The sequence below is a fragment of the Sciurus vulgaris genome (assembly GCF_902686455.1).
Source record: "Sciurus vulgaris genome assembly, chromosome: 2".
Taxonomy (NCBI): domain Eukaryota; kingdom Metazoa; phylum Chordata; class Mammalia; order Rodentia; family Sciuridae; genus Sciurus; species Sciurus vulgaris.
Genome location: NC_136462.1, coordinates 150,160,644 through 150,183,022, shown reverse-complemented (window position 1 = coordinate 150,183,022; position 22,379 = coordinate 150,160,644). Strand labels below are relative to the sequence as shown.

The 22,379-nt window shown below is 43.9% G+C and overlaps 1 protein-coding gene across 2 annotated transcripts in view; it reads left to right on the top strand.

The window, feature by feature from the left end:
• The first annotated feature begins 5,791 nt into the window (after window positions 1-5,791).
• The window catches only part of HOMER2 (homer scaffold protein 2), an 87,401-nt gene continuing 70,813 nt past the window's right edge, over window positions 5,792-22,379 (top strand). The window contains exon 1 of one of the 2 annotated variants that reach the window (XM_079128472.1): window positions 5,792-5,983. In XM_079128472.1, coding sequence (XP_078984598.1) covers window positions 5,895-5,983 — 89 coding nt within the window. In that variant the 5' untranslated portion in view covers window positions 5,792-5,894. The remainder of the gene's footprint in view (window positions 5,984-22,379) is intronic. The other variant, XM_079128471.1, reaches the window with a different exon arrangement.

Below are 22,379 nucleotides of genomic sequence, written 5' to 3'. Positions count from 1 at the left end.
CTTGACAACAGGAGTATAGTCATTTCTTTTCTTTCTTTCTTTCTTTTTTTTTTTTTGCTGAGCACTTTATCCCTAGTGTTCAGTATGGTGACAGGTACCAGGTACATAGTAAATGTTCAGTATTTGTTGAAATGATAAGTATTTTTCTATCTTCACAAATATAACCTAATAATTGCATAATACTAAAAATCATTCATTGGCTATAATAAGACATTTCTTTCATATGCAATTAAGAGAACTGAACTTTTAGGGTTAGAAGAAAAAAATCAAGTCCTTGTATCATTAAACCAGAAATCTAAACTCACTACTAATAGATAATACTATGCATGTATGGTGAGCCTAATTTTTCTATTGAAAGAAAAAATATATAGATTATAGTTTTAAAATCAATTTAGTAGGTTGTGAGCAGTACTGCTTTTAAAAATGGAACAAAATGGAAAATGTCTGAATGCACTATAGAAGAGAGGATAAGAATTATTTTTTATAACTTTTGTTTCCATTTCATTTAGAAAAAACTATAGATAAGAGTTAAATGTGTATACTGAGTTGTATAAAATACATTTCCTACTGGGTTGCATTTTTGAAAGATTGAAAGTGTTGATTTCAATGGCTCACTTATATTTTAAGATTTCACCTGGTAAGTTACTTCTTCCATGTTCTACATGTTTTCCTTTCTGATATTGCTGATGACTACATTTATGGAAGATTCGGAATACAGGAGGTTCCTAAGGCTATTTTATTTTCCTTTTTTCTTTGCTTTCTTGTCGTGTGTGTGTGTGTGTGTGTGTGTGTGTGTGTGTGTGTGTGTGTTTTACTGACATAATAGAGCTCCATCCCCAGCTCTTTTTAGTTTTTATTTGAAACAGGGTCTCACTAAGTTGCTTAGGGCCTCTCTAAATTGCTGAGGCTGCCTTTGAACTTGAGCCTCCTGAGTTGCTGGGTTACAGGTGGGTGTCACTGGGCTCAGCTGGCTTCTTTCTTTCTTTCTTTCTTTCTTTCTTTCTTTCTTTCTTTCTTTCTTTCTTTCTTAAATCTTTTTTTATAACTTTATTTATTATTATTTTTTATGTGGTGTTCATGATTAAACCCAATGCCTCATGTGTGCTAGGCAAGTGCTCTACTGAGCCACAACCCCAGTCCATTACTTCTTTCTACATTTATTAATGTTTTGTTCTGGGCTAATTTTAGATTTAGAGAAAAGTCACAAGGGTAGTATAGACAGTCCCCATATTCTGCTCATCAAGTTTCCCCTATAACCTCTCACATTACCATGAAACATTTGTCCTAATTAAGGACTCAACACTGTTATATTACTATTAACTAAGCTTCAGACTTTATCTGGATTCATCAGTTTTTCTTTCTGTTCCATGATCTAATCCAAGATGCCACATTGCATTTACTTGTCATGTTCCTTGGTCCCCTCTGTTCCTTGGTCCCTTTTTGCAGTTCCACAATCTTTTCTTGTTTTGATGACCTTGACAGTTTTGACGAGTATTGGTCAGGTATTTTGTAGAATGTCTCTCAATTTGGGTGTGCCTATGTATTTCTCATGATTAGACTGAAGTTATGGATTTGGAGGAAAAAATAGTACACATTCTATTGGGGAGATATATGATGTAAACATGACATGACTGGGGATGCTAACCCTGATCACTTGGTCAAGGTAGTATCTGCCAGGTTTCTCTACTTTAAAGCTGTATTTTCCCTTTTTCATAATCTATTCTTTGGAGTCAAATCACTAAGTGCAGCCTATTCTCAAATGGAGACAGGGATGAGTGATGGTGGTGGTGGTGGTTTAAACTCCATTCTTCACATATTTTTTTTGGAATTCTTCAGTAAGAAAGATTGATCCCTTCTCAACATATTTACTTATTTAATAATTTGTAGCACTAAGAACTCATGTATATTTTTATATATATTTTAAAATATTTTAGTTGCAGATGGACAACTTTATTTTATTTATTTATTTTTATGTGATGCTGAGGATGGAACCCAGTGCCTCACACATACTAGGCAATTGCTCTATCACTGAGCTGCAACCCCAGCCCTCATGTATACCTATGTTATATTTTGGATTATAATTTTTTTTTGGTACTGGGGATTAAACTCAGGGACACTTGACCACTGAGCCACTTCGTCAGCCCTATTTTGTATTTTATTTAGAGACAGGGTCTCACTGTTTGCTTAGCACCTTGCCATTGCTGAGCTGGCTTTGAACTTGCCATCCTCCTGTCTCAGCCTCCTGAGCCACTGGGATAACAGAGGTGTGCCACCAAGCCCAACTTGGGTTATAGTCTTATACAGCATTATTATTTATTTATTTTTCCTCAAATTGTTCCAGATTTGGCCACTGGGAGCTTTTTCAGTTGGCTCCTCTGTCCCTTTGACATGCCCCTTCCTGTAATTTTTTGAGTACTTCCCTACTTTTGGAACTACAAGATGCTCCAGGTCTCAGATCTAGGATCAGTCATTTCTCTAGGAGCTAGCTTTTGAGAGGAAAGAAGCTAGAGATGTGGAATGCTACCCTGTTAGACATAGAGGGTGCACAGTATTTCCCTGCCCTGGATGTTTTGGAGAATTAGTGGGCAACAAAAAAAGAAGGGCACATGTGGTGTTGCTCTATTTTCTTATTTTCCTGGCTTAGATATAGGCTCTGGTGAGGTTATCTGATCTGTCCCTATTAGAATGCAGAATTCAGACCAACTGTCTATGCCTGGTAATCAGATTCAGGAAGCCTCTGCTGCCCTCACAGAATGGCAAGCATTCTGAGTCCCTGAGCTTGTGCTGAACAAGGTCTGGTCTCCCAGACTGCTAGGGCATTGCTGTCCTACTCATTCCCAAGTATGGCTCTAGTCAAACACCTGTTTGTATTTTCCTAACACTGTGGTTTCAGATTTGGCTTCTGCCCTATCTCCTCTCTCTCATGCGTGTTCAAGTAGATGTCTTTGCTTCTTTTAGAAAAAGTAGCCCACCCAGGCAGGCATTTCCTCAGTCAGTCTTTCCCTGTGACAGCATCTCTTTCTTTCTGCAAAGCTAAATCTTTCACTCAGCCCTGGACCTCACCCTTTTCTGCTTTTTCCAGGACCATCCACTCTTTATCACATCATCAACCTGTCCCCGACCATTTGCTTCTCTTGCTTAGCCTAAAAGAACACTGGAGTCCATTGGCCTACAAAGACTCTCCTATGCCTTGCCTTAGCCTCTGCCAGTTCAGAATCTCTCTCCTCTCCATTCAGGCCTCTTGAAAGAATATCTCTCATGGATCATCTCCTATTGACAACTGGGGCCAGGGAGACTATGGAGATGGTAGATTTTTCCACAAAGGGCAGTTGTATTGGTTTTTATGAAGGGACCCTGATAGAGAAATTAAGTAGCCCTCTCTTGGGAAGGTTCCAAGATGATGAAATAATACCAGTAAGGACTGTTCTAGAGGATGAAACTGAGTGCTAAAGCCCCTGGGAAAGCTCTGGAGTGGCACTTCTTAACCTGGCCTGGAACTACCAGGAGAGGAATGGAGGCCACTCTCCATAGAGGCAGTTGCCAGAAGCTGGAGAAAAGGAGGAGCATCCATTTCCAAATCTTGTCTGATCTACCCTCTGTCTCATCACTTCAGGGTGAGAGGCTTCATCCCAGAGTGACAGCCACTTTAATCACAGAGCATTTAACCTCACATGGGCTCACACGTCCATGATCATTCTGTTTCCCACTGACTGTGTGAAGCAGCCAGTGATTCACTACCCCACCTGTTTAGCCTCTTTGCATCTTGCCAGAGTAATGCGGGTGTGCCCTCTCCATCACTAGAGCAAAAGGAAACTCCCATGCAGGGCTTGTATTACTGCTTGATCCCTCTACATCAAGATTCATCTTCTAGTCCTCTTATCCCACCTGAGCTGGCTCCTGCTCTTTATTCCCCTTCTGCTGACTTCTCTCCTTGACTGTGCCAGGAACACTATCTCCTCAAGTGCTTTGGCTCAGTCCTGGTTCTTGGAATTCAGCTCATGATAGATAAGCTTCCTCTAGGACCAAGTACTCATTAACCTTGGCTCTTAACAGACTCACCTGTGCTTATAGACCCTGGCCAATTTTGTGTATATATAGCTTGGCCTATTTACTTACTCATTCATTTAGCAAATATTTGTGGAGGACTATCAGGGACAGTTCTAGGTAGTGGGGATACATTGAAAAGAAAAATAGATATTGGGCTGCAGTTGTAGCTCAATGGTAGAGCACTTACCTAGCATGTGTGAGGTACTATGTTCAATCCTCAGCACCACATAAAAATAAATAAATGAAATAAAGGTATTGTGTCCATCTACAACTAAAAAATTTAAGAAAGAAAAAAAAAAGACATGGCTTCTTAAGAGTTTGCAGATATGTCTAGGAGACATTAAATCAATAATTCCACAAATAGATAATGCTACAATAAGTGCAATGAAGAAAAAAAGTAAAGAAGCGCACAATCTCATCCAGGGCATTAAGGAAAACTTTTAAAGGAAGCAAGAGTTTAACTGAGATCTGAAGGATGTGTACGAATTAACAGGCAAGGGAGTTGGGGTGAAAGAGATAAGAGAGGAGAAAAATCTTCCCAGACTGAGAAAATAGCATGTGCAAAGGCTGAAAGAGTGGCCAGTTGGCTGGAGTGCAGAAAGCAAAGGGAGGGAAGGAGGGGAAAAGGCTGGGGAGGTCAGTGGAAGCCCATTGGGCAGAGCTTTGCAGGCATGTTCAGAGTCTTGGTCTTCATCCCAAGGACAATGGGAGGAAAGGCACTGAAGGATATTAAATAGAAGAGTGACATGATCATATTTGTATTGAGAAATTACTGGCTACAGTGTGGAGTACAGATTAGGAGAGGATTGGTGCTCCGGTAAGAAGACAAGGAAGGTTAGGAGGTGACGGCTGTGGTCCCAAGAGAGATGAGAGCAGGTTTGGGCTGCTGGCCCTTTTCTATTTGCTTGTCCCCTGACATTTTTACAGTCCTCAGGAGCCAGGCTCATGTAAACAGTGTGTTCTCAGCAGAAGATGATCCTGCGGAGGACCCGAGGGGGATGAAGGTTAGGCTAGTCCCAGGGACAGCCTTTGGTGGGCAATCAGGACCTGAAATATGGAAAGGGGATTAAAAGACTGTTTCTCTACTTTATTCTTTTGCCATGCCAAGTTGCCTTGCTCTAAGAGTAAACCCAAGCTTGATGAAACCTCATTAAAATCAGTGACCTTCCATGAGGAAGACCCCATCTTATCTTCATCTAGGGAAGAGCCCAAACCATCTGCTTCAGGGTGTAGTATCCTCCCTGCTGCGTTGCCTTCTAGAATTCCATGTGACAGGCACTTTAAAGCCACCTATCCTGGAGGAGAGGTATGGATGTGCCCTTTTTCAGATTCTGAAGACCTGAACACTAATCTTAATTTGTGACCTTGGGCAAATTTCTTCCCCTCCTCCTGCCTTCGTTCTCTCATCTACAAACTAAAGGTAGCCCCAAAGTCCCCACCAGCTGCTGGAGGGACTTCAGGTGGGATGCACTCGGCACTGCGCCAAGCCCCGAGTTGGGTACCGGGCGGGGGTACCCCAACGTGGGGTCTGCAAAGAGAAGGGGGCCGGCGGAGAGGAAAGCAGAGTCTGCGCGGCTGTACCGGGGACGTTGCACGCGCTACCGCGCCCCAGCCTGTTGGTGGCCCTTAGCCTCGGGGCCACGAGGTTACGTAAGGAGCCAGGCAGGGAGCCGGGCGGGAGGGCGGGGCGGGCGCCGCCCGAGCGCGGCTGCCCAGCCCCCGGTGGCCCAACCCCCGCCCCCCGCGCCTGGCGGCGGCGGCGGCAGCAGCGACAGCGGCAGCAGTGGCCGCGCAGCCCGCGGCATGGAGCGGCGCCTGGGCTAAGCCGGGCGCGCACGGGCCACCGCATGTGCCGCGCGGGGGGCGGCTGCAAGCGGGCGGAGAGCGAGAGCGAGGGCCCCGTCGGAGCGGCCGCCGGAGCAGCGCCGGAGATGGGGTGAGTGAGCCCGCGCGGTGCTCCCCGAGGGCTGCGGGGCTGCAGCTCTGTGTGCTAGCGCGCAACCCTTGACCGGTCGCCCCCGTCCCTGCTTCCTCAAGCCGACTTATGAGCCTGGGGGGCGCGGACTCTCCGCCCCAAGCTGGGGCCCTTACGCTTCCAGCCAGCCGGTCGCGGGAACACCTGGTAGGGACCAGCGCCTGGCCGGCCTTGGTTCCTCGGCCATTCCGCGGTCCCTGCGCCCCCGGTGCGATCAACTCCAGGGCCTGTGTTTGTGAGTGTGAAAAGCAGTTTGTCGTTCTCCACGTTTGGGTTATTACAAGCAAGATGGAAATCGAAGTTTTCTTGGAAAGGGAACACATCAAATAATAATAAACCTCCATCGCAGGAGCAGAGGACTTTGAGACATCTTGGAGATGGCTGAAGATGTGGGTCTGTCAGGAACCTAGGTGAGGCTTCAGTCTTTGACACAACTGAGTAGATGTTCAGGAGGGAAGTTGAAATACTCAGTTGAAGTGACTAATGCTTCTAAGTATATGAAGTAATTTAAAAAGCAGGATTGATTTTTTCCTCAGTGTCTCCCTGAGCAGTAGGTGCTGTGAGTCAGGGAGCCACTGTGCTAATAACACAGTAACTCCTTATATCTGCTCACCAATGTGAGCACAAGTTGGTGGTGTGCTCTCCATATTCAGGGAATGTTTATTGTGCCTGTTTTTTCAGAGAAGGAAACTGAGGCCCAAAGTAGTTTGATGCTGTCTTCCACGTTGTATAGCTGATTAGCTTTTGGAGAAGTGGGCATTTAGTATATGGTCATGGGCCTTTGCCTGGTAGTGGAAATGGGGGTAAGGTAGTGAACCAGAGTTCCTGAATCTGTTTTCTGCTGCTGAGTCCAGTGTTCTTTAAACAGACCTTTACAGGACCCAGAGACAATGGTGGGATGGAGGTCTTGCTTTTCTCTTTGGGATGGGTGGGGACATTGGAAGGCAAGGGTGTGTGGGAAGGGGCAAGATTATCTGGTGGTCTGACCCAGCCTCCGTGGGTCAGTGGCTTTATTGTGCCTTACTCCACATAAGCATCTGGAGTCATTTTACACAGTGAGCCTTATCCATGAGGGCTACAGAGTGTTTGGAGGGAGCACAGGCAGGCCAAGAGGAATTTTGAGAAAGGGAGGTATGAGGGCTGTTGGCCAATAGGACATGGACAGGGGAAAGAGAGAGAGGAAGTTTGTTTAAGATGTTGGTTCCCATCCAAGAGACTTCACACATATGGCAGCTGTGGGTGATTTTACCAGAGCTGCGAGTCAGTGTTTCTGTAATATTTCTGTGATTCCTCAGAGGACTATGAAAGAGCTGATCTTTGAGCAGTGGGAACCTTTGAGGTTCTCAGATTTCATACTTAAAAAAAAAATGGGAAGAAGGAATTGGCAAATGCAGGTCTCAAGATGGAAGATAAAAGGAATCTGGTAATTTTAACTCTCTCTCTGCCCCTCACCCCTGCCAACACAAAACCAACATAGCACACTTGGTGATGAAAAACAAATATTGAAACTGTGGTTGAGATCAAATAGATCTGTGGATGAAAATGTTTACTTTTAAAACCTTAAAGAAAATGTCACAAAATAATTTTTTGTTTGTGGAAAAACCGGGAGAGTGACTTGGGGATTTAGTAAAACTCAGAACATCTTTCGTGTAATTTTAATATCATTCCATAAATGTATGTTACTCACTTCTTGTTGGTAAGGTTTGTTACTCCTACCTACCTCTACCATTTTTAATAAATCTGCTTCTTCTGTAATTTATGTGAATGTACAAATCATGGTTGTAAATTGAGATTTGATCTAAGAGCAGGATAAGCAATTTAGAATGAGGAGGTGGAGGGAGCCATTTTAACCAAAAATAGAACCAATGTCATCCTTTCTGAGTGTTGTGTAGGATGGAGGAGGAAGAACCAAGAAAGGGCAGCCAGTAGGAAACCTTGCTGTGGTTCTACAGCTTTGTTGTGGCTCTACTGTGTAGACAGGTCTAGGACTTAAGAAAAAGACAAAACAACAACAATAAAACCCCAAATAATCCTAGTTTACCTCTCCCCACCTGAGATTCCTTTCCTCCTTCAGACATTCACTGCTGTTTCCCACTTCTCTTCTGTGAATTGTTCTGCATTAAGCATGTGGTCTTACTGGTGAGTTTGCTGTTACTCCCCAAGGCAACCCATACCTGCTCCCTTTTTCAGACCTCTCTTCCCTCTTCCTTACACACCCTTCACCTCCCTTTTCATGGACAAAATAGCAACCACAGACCAAGGGAAAGTCTTCATCTTCCTGCCATGCCTATAGTCTAGTGTGCAGCTGTCTTTTTCTTCTTCCTACCTGTTTGCTGGACAGCCAGTCCCACCTGCTACCCTAGCAGAGGCCCCTTTTCCTGGTGTAGCCTTTATTCATTCTTACTCATCTTTTCAGAGGATATCTTTCCTTTCTAACTTCCTTTCTCGCCAGAGTCTTTTCCATCAGTTCAGGAGCATGCTTTAGTTCAGCACTGCCCATTAGAATTTTCTATGGTGTTTGAAATATTCTATATCTGCATGGTCCAATATAGTGGCCACCAGTCATTTGAAATGCCAGTAGGCATTTGAAATGTGCCTACTGTGTCTGAGAACCTGAATTTTAAACTTAATTTAATTTTAAATCACCACATGTAGTTAGTGGCCACCATATTGGATAACACAGCTTTAGCCTCTCCATCTTAAAAAGGGACTCTTCATTCATCCTGCATCCCTCTCCTGCTTCTGTTCCTCTTCTTTGTTCCCCTTCTCCTGAAGACATTTCAAAATATATGTCCAAACCCGCCATCTCCACTTTCTTTTCCTACTATTTATTTGTCGTCCTCCATCTACAGCCTGGCTTCTGCCTCCATGTCTGCATAGAAACTGCCAAATCTCTGCCCTCATCTTATTCTACCTCACAGTGGCATTCTTCACAAATGGCCCCTCCCTCCTTGAGACAGCTCCCCTCTCAGCAGCTCTAGCACCACACTCCCCTGACTTTCCTTTTATCTTCCTGATGTTTCTTATTCAGTCTTCCTACTGGTTGCTCCTTTGTCTCAAATGGTAGAGTTACTTAGGAGCTGGTCTTGGTTCCTTTTCTGTGTAAGTACTTTCTTTTTTAATTTTTTTTTTTTAGTTGTCAATGGACTTTATTTTATTTATCTGGTGCTGAGATTCGAACCCAGTGCCTCACACATACTAGGCAAGCGCTCTACCACTGAGCCATGACTCTAGCCCCAACCCTTTCTTCCTAACTTACTAGCTATCCCAATTTATTCTCCTATCTCCCCATGACTTTATATGTTGGTGACCCTCTCTCATGGTTTTTTGTTTTGTTTTGTTTTGTTTCCCAAACAGACCTTTCTTAGGGCTTCTGATTCTTGTTCATACATGGAGTTCTTGATATTCCTTGCAGTTCTCACCTTCCCTCTTGTTTTCTCCTTCCTAACCTGTGAACCCACTATCCACTTATTTGCTAAGAGTCATCTTTGTTTCTTCCTCCTTACCTCCCATATCAGTTGGTTCCATGGATTCTACTTCTAGAATAAATCTGGAGAGTGCTCACCTCAACCCATAATCACAGATCCCACTCTAGTCCTGGCCATCATCACTTCCTTCCTGGTCAAACTTCCTAACATACCCTCAACTTCTGCTTTAGATTGCCTCCAGTCCATTCTGCAACCAGGAACTGTAGTGACCAGCTTTTCAAATTGCAAATCAGATGACCTCATTCTCCTTAAACACCCTTCAGCAGACAAGGTGCTAGCCCCTGCCCCATCTCTAGCTTCCCCTGCCACTCCACCAGTGTCCCTAATTGCATTCTACTAACTCTTGTCCTCCTTTCCTTTTCTTGGCCTGCACAGGGCCCTGGAACTTGCTGTTTCCTCTGTCTGGATATGCACTTTGTCTTCCTTCAGATTTTGGTGTCAGGGTCACCTGCTCTCCTTTCCAACCACCACATTGAGAACACACTTTCCCATAACTCTAACACAGCCCCACCTTTGTATCCTATAGTTGCTTGCCATGACATACCTGTAATTGTTTGGACTTTGTTTACTTATTTATAATCTGTTTTCCTTCAACATCAGTGCACCCAGAAGGGTCTTTCCTTTTTCATTATTGTATATCAACACCTAGTACAGTACCTGGCACCTAATAGACCCTCAGTAAATATTCTTTGAATTTAGTGCTTGAATGTGATGGCAGTCTTGCTTGAATGCTATCGTAGACGTTGTGATAATTTTTGGATTACCTTTTATATAGCTTGATTAATTGGGAGTAGTATGGACCAAGAGAGATCACATTTGGATAGTTTTCTTTTAATGTTAAAACAAACCATTTAGGTTTCATTGTGATGTGGGTCAATTTTTGGCTTATCTTCTGTCATCTGGGTATTGGGGTTGCAAATTATTTTTTTGTCCTCCTGTAAAAGGCTGGTAGAAAAGTCATCTTGTCTGCTGTTGTGACTTTTAGCTGATTTTGTCAGCATTTACAAACCAGATCTATTATATTACTGTGTGGCTTCACTTTACACTTATTTATTTTGTTCAGTCAAGATTGTCTTGCAGTGTATGAATGTCACAATCTTGGTAATCTAACACCTCCGGCTGCCTTTCAGTAATCTATACTGATTAACTTTCTTTTGATGTTCATTCCTTCTTTAATTTTCCATTCCTCCTGAATTACACTAAACTATATAGTTCCTACAAATTATGGGGTGTCAGGGATGAGTGAACTAAAATGGATATAGTTTCTGAGATATATTGAAGTGAACTTGTCTTTTCTTGGTCCTGTTGTGGGTTTTTAAAACTTCACTAAGGTTCATTCAATCCCTTCATCTATAAGGCAAGTGCAGTTCGGCATCCAGAGGTGAACAGATCTAGTTAGTTCTTGGTGCTGTAGGGTTTTTATATTGAAAAGGGAGTTAAGCCTCATATACAACTTCATGTTTAAATGCCATGAGTTTAAATGAAATTTTATAATCCATAGATATAAGAGGTGGTGGTAGGTGCCTATCTCTTTGAAGAATTTAAGAAAGATGCTTGTGTATACTATGGGGAGGTGCTGGAGTTCTCTTAGCATTTAGGATCACCTTCATTCATTGAGATGACCATCTCCATTAGTATCTAAGTTGGAAAAAAAACCCACAGAATTTGGAAAGGAGTAGATGCTAACTGAGTATGTATTGAATGAATATTCTCTTTAGCTTTTTTCTTTTTGATTTGTTTTATTTGTAAAATACAGTTTGTTAGATAATCATGAGGATAAGGAAGCAGGCTAGAACATGTGGAGGGAGAATAGGTTGTAGATAGGGGATCCATTGGGAAGACCTCACTGAGAAGGAGGCATAAAATACCTCAAGGATAAAGAGTGACCCATAAAGGTATTTGAGAAGAGTGTTCCTGCAGAGTGAACCGCAAGTGCAGAGACTCTGAGGTGGTGCATGCCTGGTATGTTAAGGGATAATAAAGAGGTTGGAGCTGATTAAATGAGAGGGGGATTGAAAGTGAGATTAGGGAGGTAACCATGGCCAGAACATGTCTTTTGGTTGACTTTTACTTTGGGGAATGCCATCATTCTTGTTGGAAACAGCTCTGAAACTCCTGACCTTGAGAGTTGTTAGGATAGAGTCAAAGGTATATTTCTGCTTGCATAGTCCCCTGAAGGGGCACCTGGAGCAGAGCAGGTGGTTTAGTTTTTTCTAATGGACTCAGTGGTTTGTGTAAATTATCAGGTTTGACTTAGAGTCAAATGTGTGGTCATCCTTAGCAGATCTATCAGAGCTCATTCATTACATTTATTTCTAGCTCAGTTTTATGGCCCTGCCTTGTGTTTCTTTTACCTTTTCTCTTCTACCACTAAAGATAGCTTTGCTTTTTTTCCTAATTATAAAACATTACACATTCATACTAAAAAATAACAGCATAAAGGAGGAAGTGAAAATTACTTGTCTTCCCACGTCTTAGGGATAACCCCAGTCAGCATTTGGGTGTCTATCTTTGAAGGCTTTTTCCCATATCGATGTGACTGTGTGTCTAAGTGTATGTCTACACAGAGCAAATGTATTTTTAACACAATGGAATCATCTCATACATCTGTTTTGTAACATAATTTTTTCAACTTAAAATATCTCAAATGGACATCTTTTCCTGCCAGTAACTATAAAATGCAACATTATTTGAATCCACACCTACTTCTAATTTGTCATTTTGCTAAATTTTAGACATCTTTGTAAACCTGTGTAAATCCTTTCTAGAACCAGGCAGGGTATTTTTTTAAAAAGATATTTTTGACAGTTCTTTAACATAGTCGTTTGCTTTAAATGAATTACTGAAGGAAAGAAATGATGGAAGAGACCAAGATCACAATTAACATCAGGTAATTTGCAGTGTCTGTAATTTTGGGTGAGTCATCACTCTTTAGTGAATCTTGATAAGAACATCAAGTATACATCATTGTTGCTAAGGGTGGTAGGTGGACTGAGACCCAGCTACTCAAATTGTTTCTTTGTTTGGAAATATCAGGGCAGAGTAATTCTGCTTTAATAATTGGATGAGAAAGTTCTTTGCAAGCTGAGTACCCATGCCCCCAACTGGAAGGCCCCCTTGTGCTTCAAGGGTTCTTTGTCAGGTGTATATTACACCCTTTCCTTCAAAGAGAATTCCCTTGGTGACAGGGACATATACACAGAAAGGACATGATATTTCTTGTTTCAATTGTAAGGAAAATTAAAAATTAAAAATCTTTTTAAAAAAATAATAAACCCTGGCTTAATTCAGTGAAGTGTCACTTCAGCCAGCATAGACATCCAAAACCTTTGGAGAAGCATTTACCTTGGGTGCACACATTGGGGCAGGTTCTCCTTTTCCATTTGACAAAAACTTCCTTCACCTTTGTCAAACATGAAGCAAACAGCAGACAAATAGCACATTTACAATAGAGAAAAGGGATTTTTCAGAATGTCAGAAGTCTCTCGTGTACCAAGTCCTGACCTCATAGATTCTGAGAGTTACAATTTGCTTTTTTACCAGTGTGAAAATAAATTGAGCAAAAAGATGCATCATGAGGAGTTGGGGCAAAAAGATCCCAATTTGCCTTAGTTTTGATACCATGGTCTTTTAAGCACTGCTTTTTACGCGTCTGAATTTTCTAGGTATTGCGCATGTAGGCTGCCCCCGGGTTGTATTTATAGGTTTGGAGGTGAGAGCTGGCATCATGAACCAGTTTCCTCGCAGGGTTGGTTCTGTGTGGGAAGAGTGGCAGGATGGAAGCATCTCTGAATGCACGATGAAGTCTCGAGTAGTTCTGCCACGGAGGTGCTGTTAGTCATATGGTATCATTCTGGTAGAAATTATTTAAATTATATTTCAAATTAGCTTGTTAGAATAAAAATATGCTTGTGGGGAACACATTTAGACATTCGTCAAAGACTGGAGAGATTTTTTTTTTTAAAACATTCACAAGCCTGGCTGATAGTCTTCTTATTATTCCTCTGAGAATGTTGGGACCATGGACTTTCTACCTCTGTGTAGACAAGCTTAGGATAAGGCATTACCCACAGCCCAAGCAGTTAGCCTGAGAACTGGGTGTTAAAAAGACCTTTGGTGCACAGGTGACTTCTACCCAGAGGAGGGCCGGAGTGGGCTCCCAGCTATGCATGAAGGATGCAGCAGCCCCTTTCTTTGTCCAATTGGGTATCTTTTATACATACATGTGTGTGTGTGTGTGTGTGTATGTGTGTGTGTGTGTATAATATACATAATATATATTGTATATGTATATAATTTGATCATTTGTGTGTGTGTGTGTGTATATATATATATATATGTATGTATTAGTTGCCAATGGACCTTTGTTTTATTTATTTATTTATATGTGGTGCTGAGAATCAAACCCAGTGCCTCACACATGCCAGGCAAGCTACTCTACCTCTGATCCACAACCCCAACCCTCTTGGGGAATCTTGGTCCACATAACCTGTGAGGTGACCAAGCCCAGACTGCCCTTGATAACCTGCAGCTCTGGGGGCATCCTGTCTGTGGGTTATGGGGTTGGGGCTATCCACAGGGGCCTAATTAGTGAGGAATATTATAGACCCCATTGCCTGTGCATTGGATCCCTTTTGGGATCTTTAATTGGGAAAGCTTTTAATTGGAGTTGTTCAGATAAATGGAGGTAAAGAAGTGTTGCTTTAGCTTCTGTTGTCCTGGGGGAGGAGGGGTGACGGAGAAGGTCCTCACGGGGAAAAGAATTGGAACCTGTTCCAAGATGCTGAAAAGGGCAGGAAAAGCAGCTCCCAGTGGAGTTGCACCCAGGCATATTTCAGCTCAGCTGGTGTGAAGCGGAGCTCTCTAACTCCTCCAAGTGGACTGAGGATAGATTTGGCTGTTTCACCCAGAGGTAAATTTACTGTCATGGAGGGTCACCTGCAGGGGACCTGGGAGGGATGTTTAAATTCACACAAGTCCGACCCCAGCTCCTTGGCTGTCAGTGTAAGCTTAGATAAGTCATTTTATTTCTGTTAAGAAGTTTTCTTGTCGGTTCCCCCACCCCACCCATACTGGGCATGGAACTCATCAGGGTTTCACTCATGCTAAGCAAGTACTGTGCCACTGAGCTGTATCCCCAGCCCAAGTTTCAGTGAGTTTATCTCTTAAGTGGTTGAGATGATTGAATAGAAAATGTGTGTAAGGCATTAATTAAATTAGCATAGCACCTGATGCATAAGTATTAACTGAATGGTGGCCAAGTTTTTTTATCATCATCATCATCCTCATTTTTATTTTGGGTAGGAGATTGGCTGGTGGCTCTTGGGGTACTTCTGGAGTAGTTGGGATTGAGTACTTCCATCCTCTCATCTTTAATCCCCCCAGGTCCTCCCTTGAGTCCTCAGCTACTCTGCACAACTTCCTTTGAGAGCACCCGCTCATTCCATTTCTGGTCTTGAGCAGTGCTAGAGTTGGCTTCCTATCATCAGGTGACCCAGAGAACATGAGGTTTGCCCTCTGGAGTGTCACCTCATATCACTAAGCCTCAGATGGTGCAGGTAGAGTAATGTCACTAGGAAATGTCAAGAGAGCTGACCCATGTATACCAACAGGAAAACTAGTCTGCCAACTGGTTACTTTCATGGAGAGGTGCAAGTATGGACAACTGTCTCCAGTTGTGGACATTGGACTAGGAATTTGTATTGCTGTTTGGGGAACCCTTAATTTGATCATTTGTATATTTATCCACTTATTCATTCAAGAAATAGTGATCATTTACCAACAGTGGCCTTGTGTCAGGCATCGGTGTAAGTGCTAGGAACACAGTGATGAACATCTTTGACCCTATGATGTCTACAGTCTTGTGGAGGAGGTGAACATCAAACAGACATTACCTAATATTTCAGCATGGGAGGATATGATACCAGGAGCCATGTGGAGTGTTTGGTACATTTCAGGGTCTCACACCTCTTCAATCCCTGTTTATTCATATGGATATGCACTCTTTTTCTGATCATTCTTCATGAACTTGTATTCCCTTCTTGACTGTTTTACCTATAACCATCACCTGGATATTGGCACCTTCTTGAGCCAGGCACCAGGAAGACCAAGTTTGACAGAATAAGGTTCCCACCCTTGTGAGGGAGATGGGTGGTGAGCAGGTAATTAGGGCAGTTAGATAAGCCCTGTTATTGGTCTATGAAAAAGGAGGAAGTGCTGAACCAGAAGTGAGTTAGAGAAGGCTTCCTGAAGGAGGTGACCTTCATAAGTTCCTTTAGAGGAAATGAGAGTTTAGTTTGGGGTGGACGTGGTTGGTGAATTTTCACTTGTGGTGGGCCATACCTGGGGTTCCCTTTGTAAGTAGAAACTTGACTCTCACACTCAGCGTTTAGGTTAGAGTCACAGATACAGATTTGTGAGCCATCACTTCTGAGATGGATTTGACCACCCAAGGAGAGAGGAAGTTAAGAAGGATAAAGATGGAACTCTGGCAAAGGACTACAAATGAAGGGAAGAAAAATAAACCAGTGAATGAAACTGAGAGATGATGAGACCCAGATGGAGGCTGTTGGAGAAGAGGTGTTGTAGAAGCCATGGGAGAGGAGGCTGCAAAAGGGGCGTACTCAGTAAGGTCAAAGGCCTCGGAAAGCTGACAGGACAGTGGGGATAGACAAGGTGCACACTGTAAGATACTGCGAGTGGGATGTTAGGGCCCTGATGAAATTTTTTTTTTAATTTTTTTTTTTTTTTAGTTTAAATGGATCTTTTATTTTATTTATTTATATGTGGTGCTGAGTATCAAACGTAGGTCCTCACACATGCCAGGCAAGTGCTCTACACTGAACCACAACTCCAACCTGGCCCTGATGAGTTTTGAGAACAACTTCAGCCAAATGTGGAAAACAGATTCCTTTGCAGGCAAAATTCATTTAAGGAGTGAGTATGTGGGGAGTGGGTAGAGAATTCTAGTCAGGAAGGTGGACTTAAGGGTGAGTCAGGACCGAAGAAAGGTTGATTTTTTGTGAATTGAACATGTTGGGAGACTGAGGACAAAGAAAAGGAGAGATTGAAAATGTTAGAGAAAGAGAGATTGACAATGTTAGAGAAAGCGGGGAGGCCATGGGGCTGGAGGCAGGAAGGAACTAGTGCAGAGCTTAAGAGAAAGGGTAAATCTCCAGAAGGATCATCCTCAGAGACCAGGTGCAGGCACAGAGACATTTTGAGACTGTGGTAGGAAAGGAAATAAGGGAGCTGGGTTGGCTAACTTTTCCTTCTGTGTGACCTAAGGAATTGATCTGAGAACCAGAGGGTAGATCAAGAAGAAAGGAAATGTATTGATATAGCTGCTTGTAGGGTCTGGGCACAGTGTTAGTGGAAGCAAATACAGATTTATGAGTAGCTTCAGAGGCCACTTTAAGCAAGAAGGTGAGATTCTACAAGTGGCCACAATAAGATGGCTTGCCAACATGCCAAATGACCTGGGATGGGGAGCAGAGGCCAGCAGTCCCAGACCAGAGAGTGGGTGCACAGGGATGACCACGGACTCTGAGTGCTTTGCCATTCAAAGCCATGGGGCCACTTCGTGAGAAGAGAGAGTGTGCTCCATCCCTATCAGTCATCTCTCTGCCCTTGCATTTTTCCATAGCCAGTCATTGTTCTCTTGTTAATAATTCTTCCAGACTTTTTCTAAAAAATGCATTAAAATTCTTGCCAGCATGACCTCTGTGAGTAATGAGATCTGTGAGTTTATTAACCTCTGTGAGGAGAGAATTTCTTTGCTCCATGGGAGCGGATAATCTCTTGGAGGGAGTGAGCATTAATGTGCTAACCTGGAAGGTTAGCTTGACACCTGAGGGCAGAGACAGTGTAGGGGCGACTTATCTGTGTCTGCTCTCCTCCCCCACACCATGTGACTTAGCCTGTATCCCATGAAAGGTGGACTGATTGCTTCTGCACATCACTGTCCCTCAGCCCACTCATTGAGTCTGGCAGTAGCCCAAAGTTGAGACGGTCAGAGAAACCAAATCATACAAATCTTTGTTTCTCCCAGTGAGTCTACTTCTCTAAGTATAAGGAGGAGAAAGTTGGAGATGGAAGTGTTGAGTCTTATGAAGATGAGGATAACTAGACATGTCATTCAGAGTGGCCTGGGAATCCACTGGAATTGGGAGGGGTGGCAGGATATTTTCTACATGACCATGTTGAGACACGTCCCATGCCATTCCAGTGTTGGCCTTCAAATGTGCACATGTAATGGATATTTTACACAAGCTACTTGCAAGGCATCTGGCTAAGTAGCAATGATTCATGACTCCATCCTCATTAGCTTGATGGTTTGAATATGCTATAACCTAGCCTGACCTGCCTGCCCACTGTGTGCCCCTGATGGGTCCATGTCCATCTATATTATTTATCACATAAAACATTTAATTATATGTAGTTTATCACAACAAATTGTCATCATCTGTGACTGCCCCACTCTTGCAAACCAGACCAGTTCTTTCCAATAAAAATATGATGGCCACATATGCAATTTTACATTTTCTAGTAACCACATTAAAAAAGTGACAGGACAACAGGCATGGTACTGTTCTGCTGTAATCTCAGTTACTCAGGAGGTTAAGGAAGGAGGATAACAAGTTTGAGGCCAGCCTCAGCAACTTAGTGAGGCCCTGTCTCAAAATAAAATGGACTGGGAATGTAGCTCAGTGGTAGAGGGCCTGTGAGTTCAATTTCTAGTACTGAAAACAAACAAACAAAAACCAAAACCCCAGGTGGAATTAAAATTTTAATGCCTTTTGAAGCAGTATATAAAAAAATATTATCATTTAAACATGTAGTCAGTAGTGAGTAAAAGACATGATCCCTCTCTCCATAGAATTTACATGATAGTGAGGTAGACACACTTCACCTGTCCTTGTGCCCTTCGTGTCTCCACAAAAGAAGACCAACCTCTACATGGGTCCACCAGTAAAACCACTGCAAGTTGTTCTCAGTTCCAGAGGGAAAGATGCAAGGGTTGAGACTTTACAATTCATGGTTATGAGAAACTTCTCTGAAGAGGTGACATTTATGCTGCTCCTTCATGTGAAGAAAGGGAGCAAGGTGTTCTAGGTTAAGGAAGACGCAAATGCAGAGAACCTAAAGTGGGAAAGGGCTGTCCCAAATATTGGAGAAACTGAAATCAGACCAGCATGTCAGGATCAGGATCAAAGCACATGAGGGGAGAGAGAGCCAAGCCTAGGGCTGGAGAGAGAGGCAGATAAGAAATTGGGCTGGACTTGGAAGCTGTGACTGGGACTGTGGATTTTACCTGAGATGTAGTGGGATTGAATATGAATAAGACTGAAGGGCTGCCACATAACCCTCATTAAGTTAGAAGTAGACCACAATGGTGCTCTGTGGTGAAGGGTTGGGAGGGGGCGAGAGTTGAAGCAAAGAGACTGGTGCAAGGCTCCATCCCAGTCAGTGTGGATGCTGGCTGAGGCTAGTAAGGTGTCAGAGGAGAGGGAGAGAAGGGAACAAGTTCCACACAATGTTTCTAGAACGTCCTGATGGATTGCACATAGCATATGGGATGAGGAAGAGAAAGGAAATGAAGAGGATCCCTTTGATGTTTGGCTTATGCTAGTAGATATGGGGAAGCTTGTAGGAAGAGCCGTTTAGAAGGGAGGTGAGGGAGCCAGTTTCAGTGTCATCAGTTTGAGAATGTGAGTGGAACTGGGGAGGAAGCAATTAATTTTATGAACCTGGGCTCAGCAGAGAGGTCAGATGGGAGAAGACTGGGCAAGGTCACTGAGGAAGAAGGCAGGCAGAGGAAGAGGGTTCAGGGTCCAGGCCTGGAGCGCCCATCTTTTAGATGGCCAAAAAGGAGGAGGAGCCAGCAGAGAAGATGGAGGGGGTTGGTCAGTGAAAGAGGAGAAAATGTGAGTGGTGGTCAGTCGATCTCAAGAGGGCTTAGACATTGGCATTGAATGCTTCTGGGAGGTGACCTGGGGCTGGAAGTCCTGGCAGCTCCTGGTACCCCTTACCTGAGCCAAGTTGGTGTTGCGGTTGGGCCAGGAGCCTGGTGGGTTGGAAGGTAAATGGGAGACTGGGAAGGGGAGTTGTGTGGAAATGTGTGGACCACTTTTTTGAAGTTGACCATTCAAAGGGCAGAGAAATAGGACAATAATAGGAGACTGTAGAGAAATGGAGAAGGTATCAAGGGGGGATACTGATGGGAATGCTGTCAGAGAGGATGACAGAGGAGCCAAGCCCTTGAGAAGATGAGAGGCTTGGGGGTCAGAGCACTAGGGAAGGATTGTCCTTTGGAGGTGGAAGAGAAACACGCCCCCCTGGAAAGGAGGTCACTGGGTGCGATGCAGACAGGCTTGGGTGTGGTGGGAAGATATGGGAGTCCCATTTGTATCTCCTGTCTTTTCTCTGAAGCAGAGGCTGGGTCATTGACTGAGAAGGGGTGGAGGACAGGGTGTGGGAAGTTGGAGAAGAAGGTGATGGAAAATTATTGTCTGAAAGTGGGTGGCAAACCTACCAGAGAAACACAAGCCTGTGGCCACTGCAGAGTGACAGTTTGAGGTCAGAGAATCTGAATTTAAAGTGAAACTCATCCACCCAGTTTTGTGATATTGCTCAGTGGCTTGGGTGTGGGCATGGAAAGGCAGATGGTAGGATGCATCAGGTTGTGGTTTGCTAGGCTGGGGAGGCACAGTATTGGCCTGGGATTGATAACAGTGGTAGCCCATGAGATTGTTAGGAAGAATGTGAAGAAAGTAGGTGGCCAGTGGAAGGGTAAGTCAGTGGATTGGAGGGCTCTCTGAGATGGGAGATGCCTGAGTGAGTGAGCTGGAACAATCAGCCATGTGGGCTGGAGGGGAAATGTGCAGTTCAGATTTCAAAGTCATGAGGATCCCAGCATATGACTGTGGCTGAGGGTCACTGAAAGAGCATGGGGCAGAAGGCATTGGCATGGAGGAGACCAAGGAACCAAGTCCAGGGTATTGGGGGTCATCTGTAAGGATGATGACAGTGACAGGAGGTAGGCAGAAGAGGAAACTGGACTGGTTGCTGAAGGCAGGTGATAGTGGATAGGAGGCAGGTACTTGGAATGGCCCTGCTTCCAAAGGTGTGGAGTGAGCCTCAAGGACACCAGTCCCCTCCCTTTGTGTCCTACATGCATAGGGGCATTAGGGACAAAATAGCTTTGTGTGTTTGTTGGGGCACTGTCCTCAGGGACTGCTGGTTTCAGTTAAAGCATGAAAGTGAAGGAGTATTCTGACCAGAGGTGCTGATGCCTGCTGGCATGAGCCCATGAGGATTTGGAAGAACAGAGAGGAGGGGAGGACCAGCTTAGATTTGAGAATGTTCAGAGAAGTCGGGGGGACCCTGAGTGATGTTAGGTGACTAGGAAGTTGTGGCCTCCTGGCTTTCCCTGAGGTATAGTGATGGCATGTGTTTACATCTCAGGTGTGGGGGTGGGGCAGATCTTTTGTGAGTGTGAGAAAGACATGCAGATTTTGAGCGATGATGAGCTCTCTGGACTCAACTCAGTGATGTGCTGAATGATTTGAAGATGTTAGTCAAAATTGAAAAGAGCAATAAGGAAGGAGGCAAAGGGACATGCTGCATTTGGTTCTGGGTGCCTGAGATCATCCAGATGTAGATGTGAGGAAGGACTTTTGGAGGAGAAGCAGCGTGAGAGGGGTCTGGGCATGCTTCATAGGGATGTTAGAAGGAGGGGCTCTTATCATGGGCTCTGAATAGTCCCTGTATGGACAGTTGTAGATATGTGTATGATTTTCTGCGGAGGGCATTTTAATCAGATATCCAAAAGGGTCCTTAACCCAAACGAGATGAGTGTTACCTGTTTAAAGGACTTGGGCATATTTGGCCTTGAGAAAGGAGAACTTGGACCAAGAAGTTAGGGTAGCCGGAAGAGAGAGCAGTCTCCATGTAGATGACCAGCTGCCATTGGTGGGGGACTTGCTCTGTCCCAACTCAACTGGGTCTCATCAGGGAGGAGCCCAAGGTTGGTTCTGTGTGGGTGACTGGAGAATACCTATCAAGTGGGGTATGCACAGAGCAGGTGATAGGAGGTGGCCTGCAATGTCAGCATTTCCTTTGTCCAAACCTTGTTCTGTTTTGTTGCCAGGTTTCTGTCCTCCTTGGGGAGAGTCTTGAGGGCTGGGCTTCACTGGGAGTGATGTGACCCCTGCAAGTGCATAGCTCAAGTGTGGCAGCCCCAGGAAGCCTGTTTGTGGGTCTCTTTCTGGAGGCAGCCTGTCTAGTATCATCTTGGAGTAGTTAGCTTGTTTTGGGGCCTCAATTTACCTCTCTATGGTAGGGAAATTATGTTTCTTCTGGCATTGCTTCAGGGTGTGGGTAGCTCCTCTCTACATCTTTGTCAGGGTGGTGAGCCCACCTTCACAGTCCATTGGTTGCCCACCTAGATGGTCTCTGGCACTGGGTTGTCTTCCATGATATAGGGTTGGGTCAGTCAAACCCTGAACTTGCCAAGCTTGGAGCGAGCACAGATTTATCTCTTAGAGAGGGACTTGTACACTCCACACCTAGTGTGTTCCGAGTGGTGGTTTGGGCTTCTGCTTTACTTTGGCACCAACAGAATCTGACTCTAAATTTAAAGGTGACTCCTATGGGTTCAAACTGCTTATCAGTCCAGTTTGCCTTCATCTGTCTTTCTTTCCTCTCTAAGGACTTGTTTGTTAAAAGCAGTCATGCCTTACCAAGGGTGGAATATTCTGAAAAATTGGAATTAGAATCCCACAGTCTGATTGAAAACAATATCACTTGCTTCAAGGGAGGGAGCTAAAAAAAAAAAAAAAAAAGAAAGAAAGCCACTCCTTGGCTTC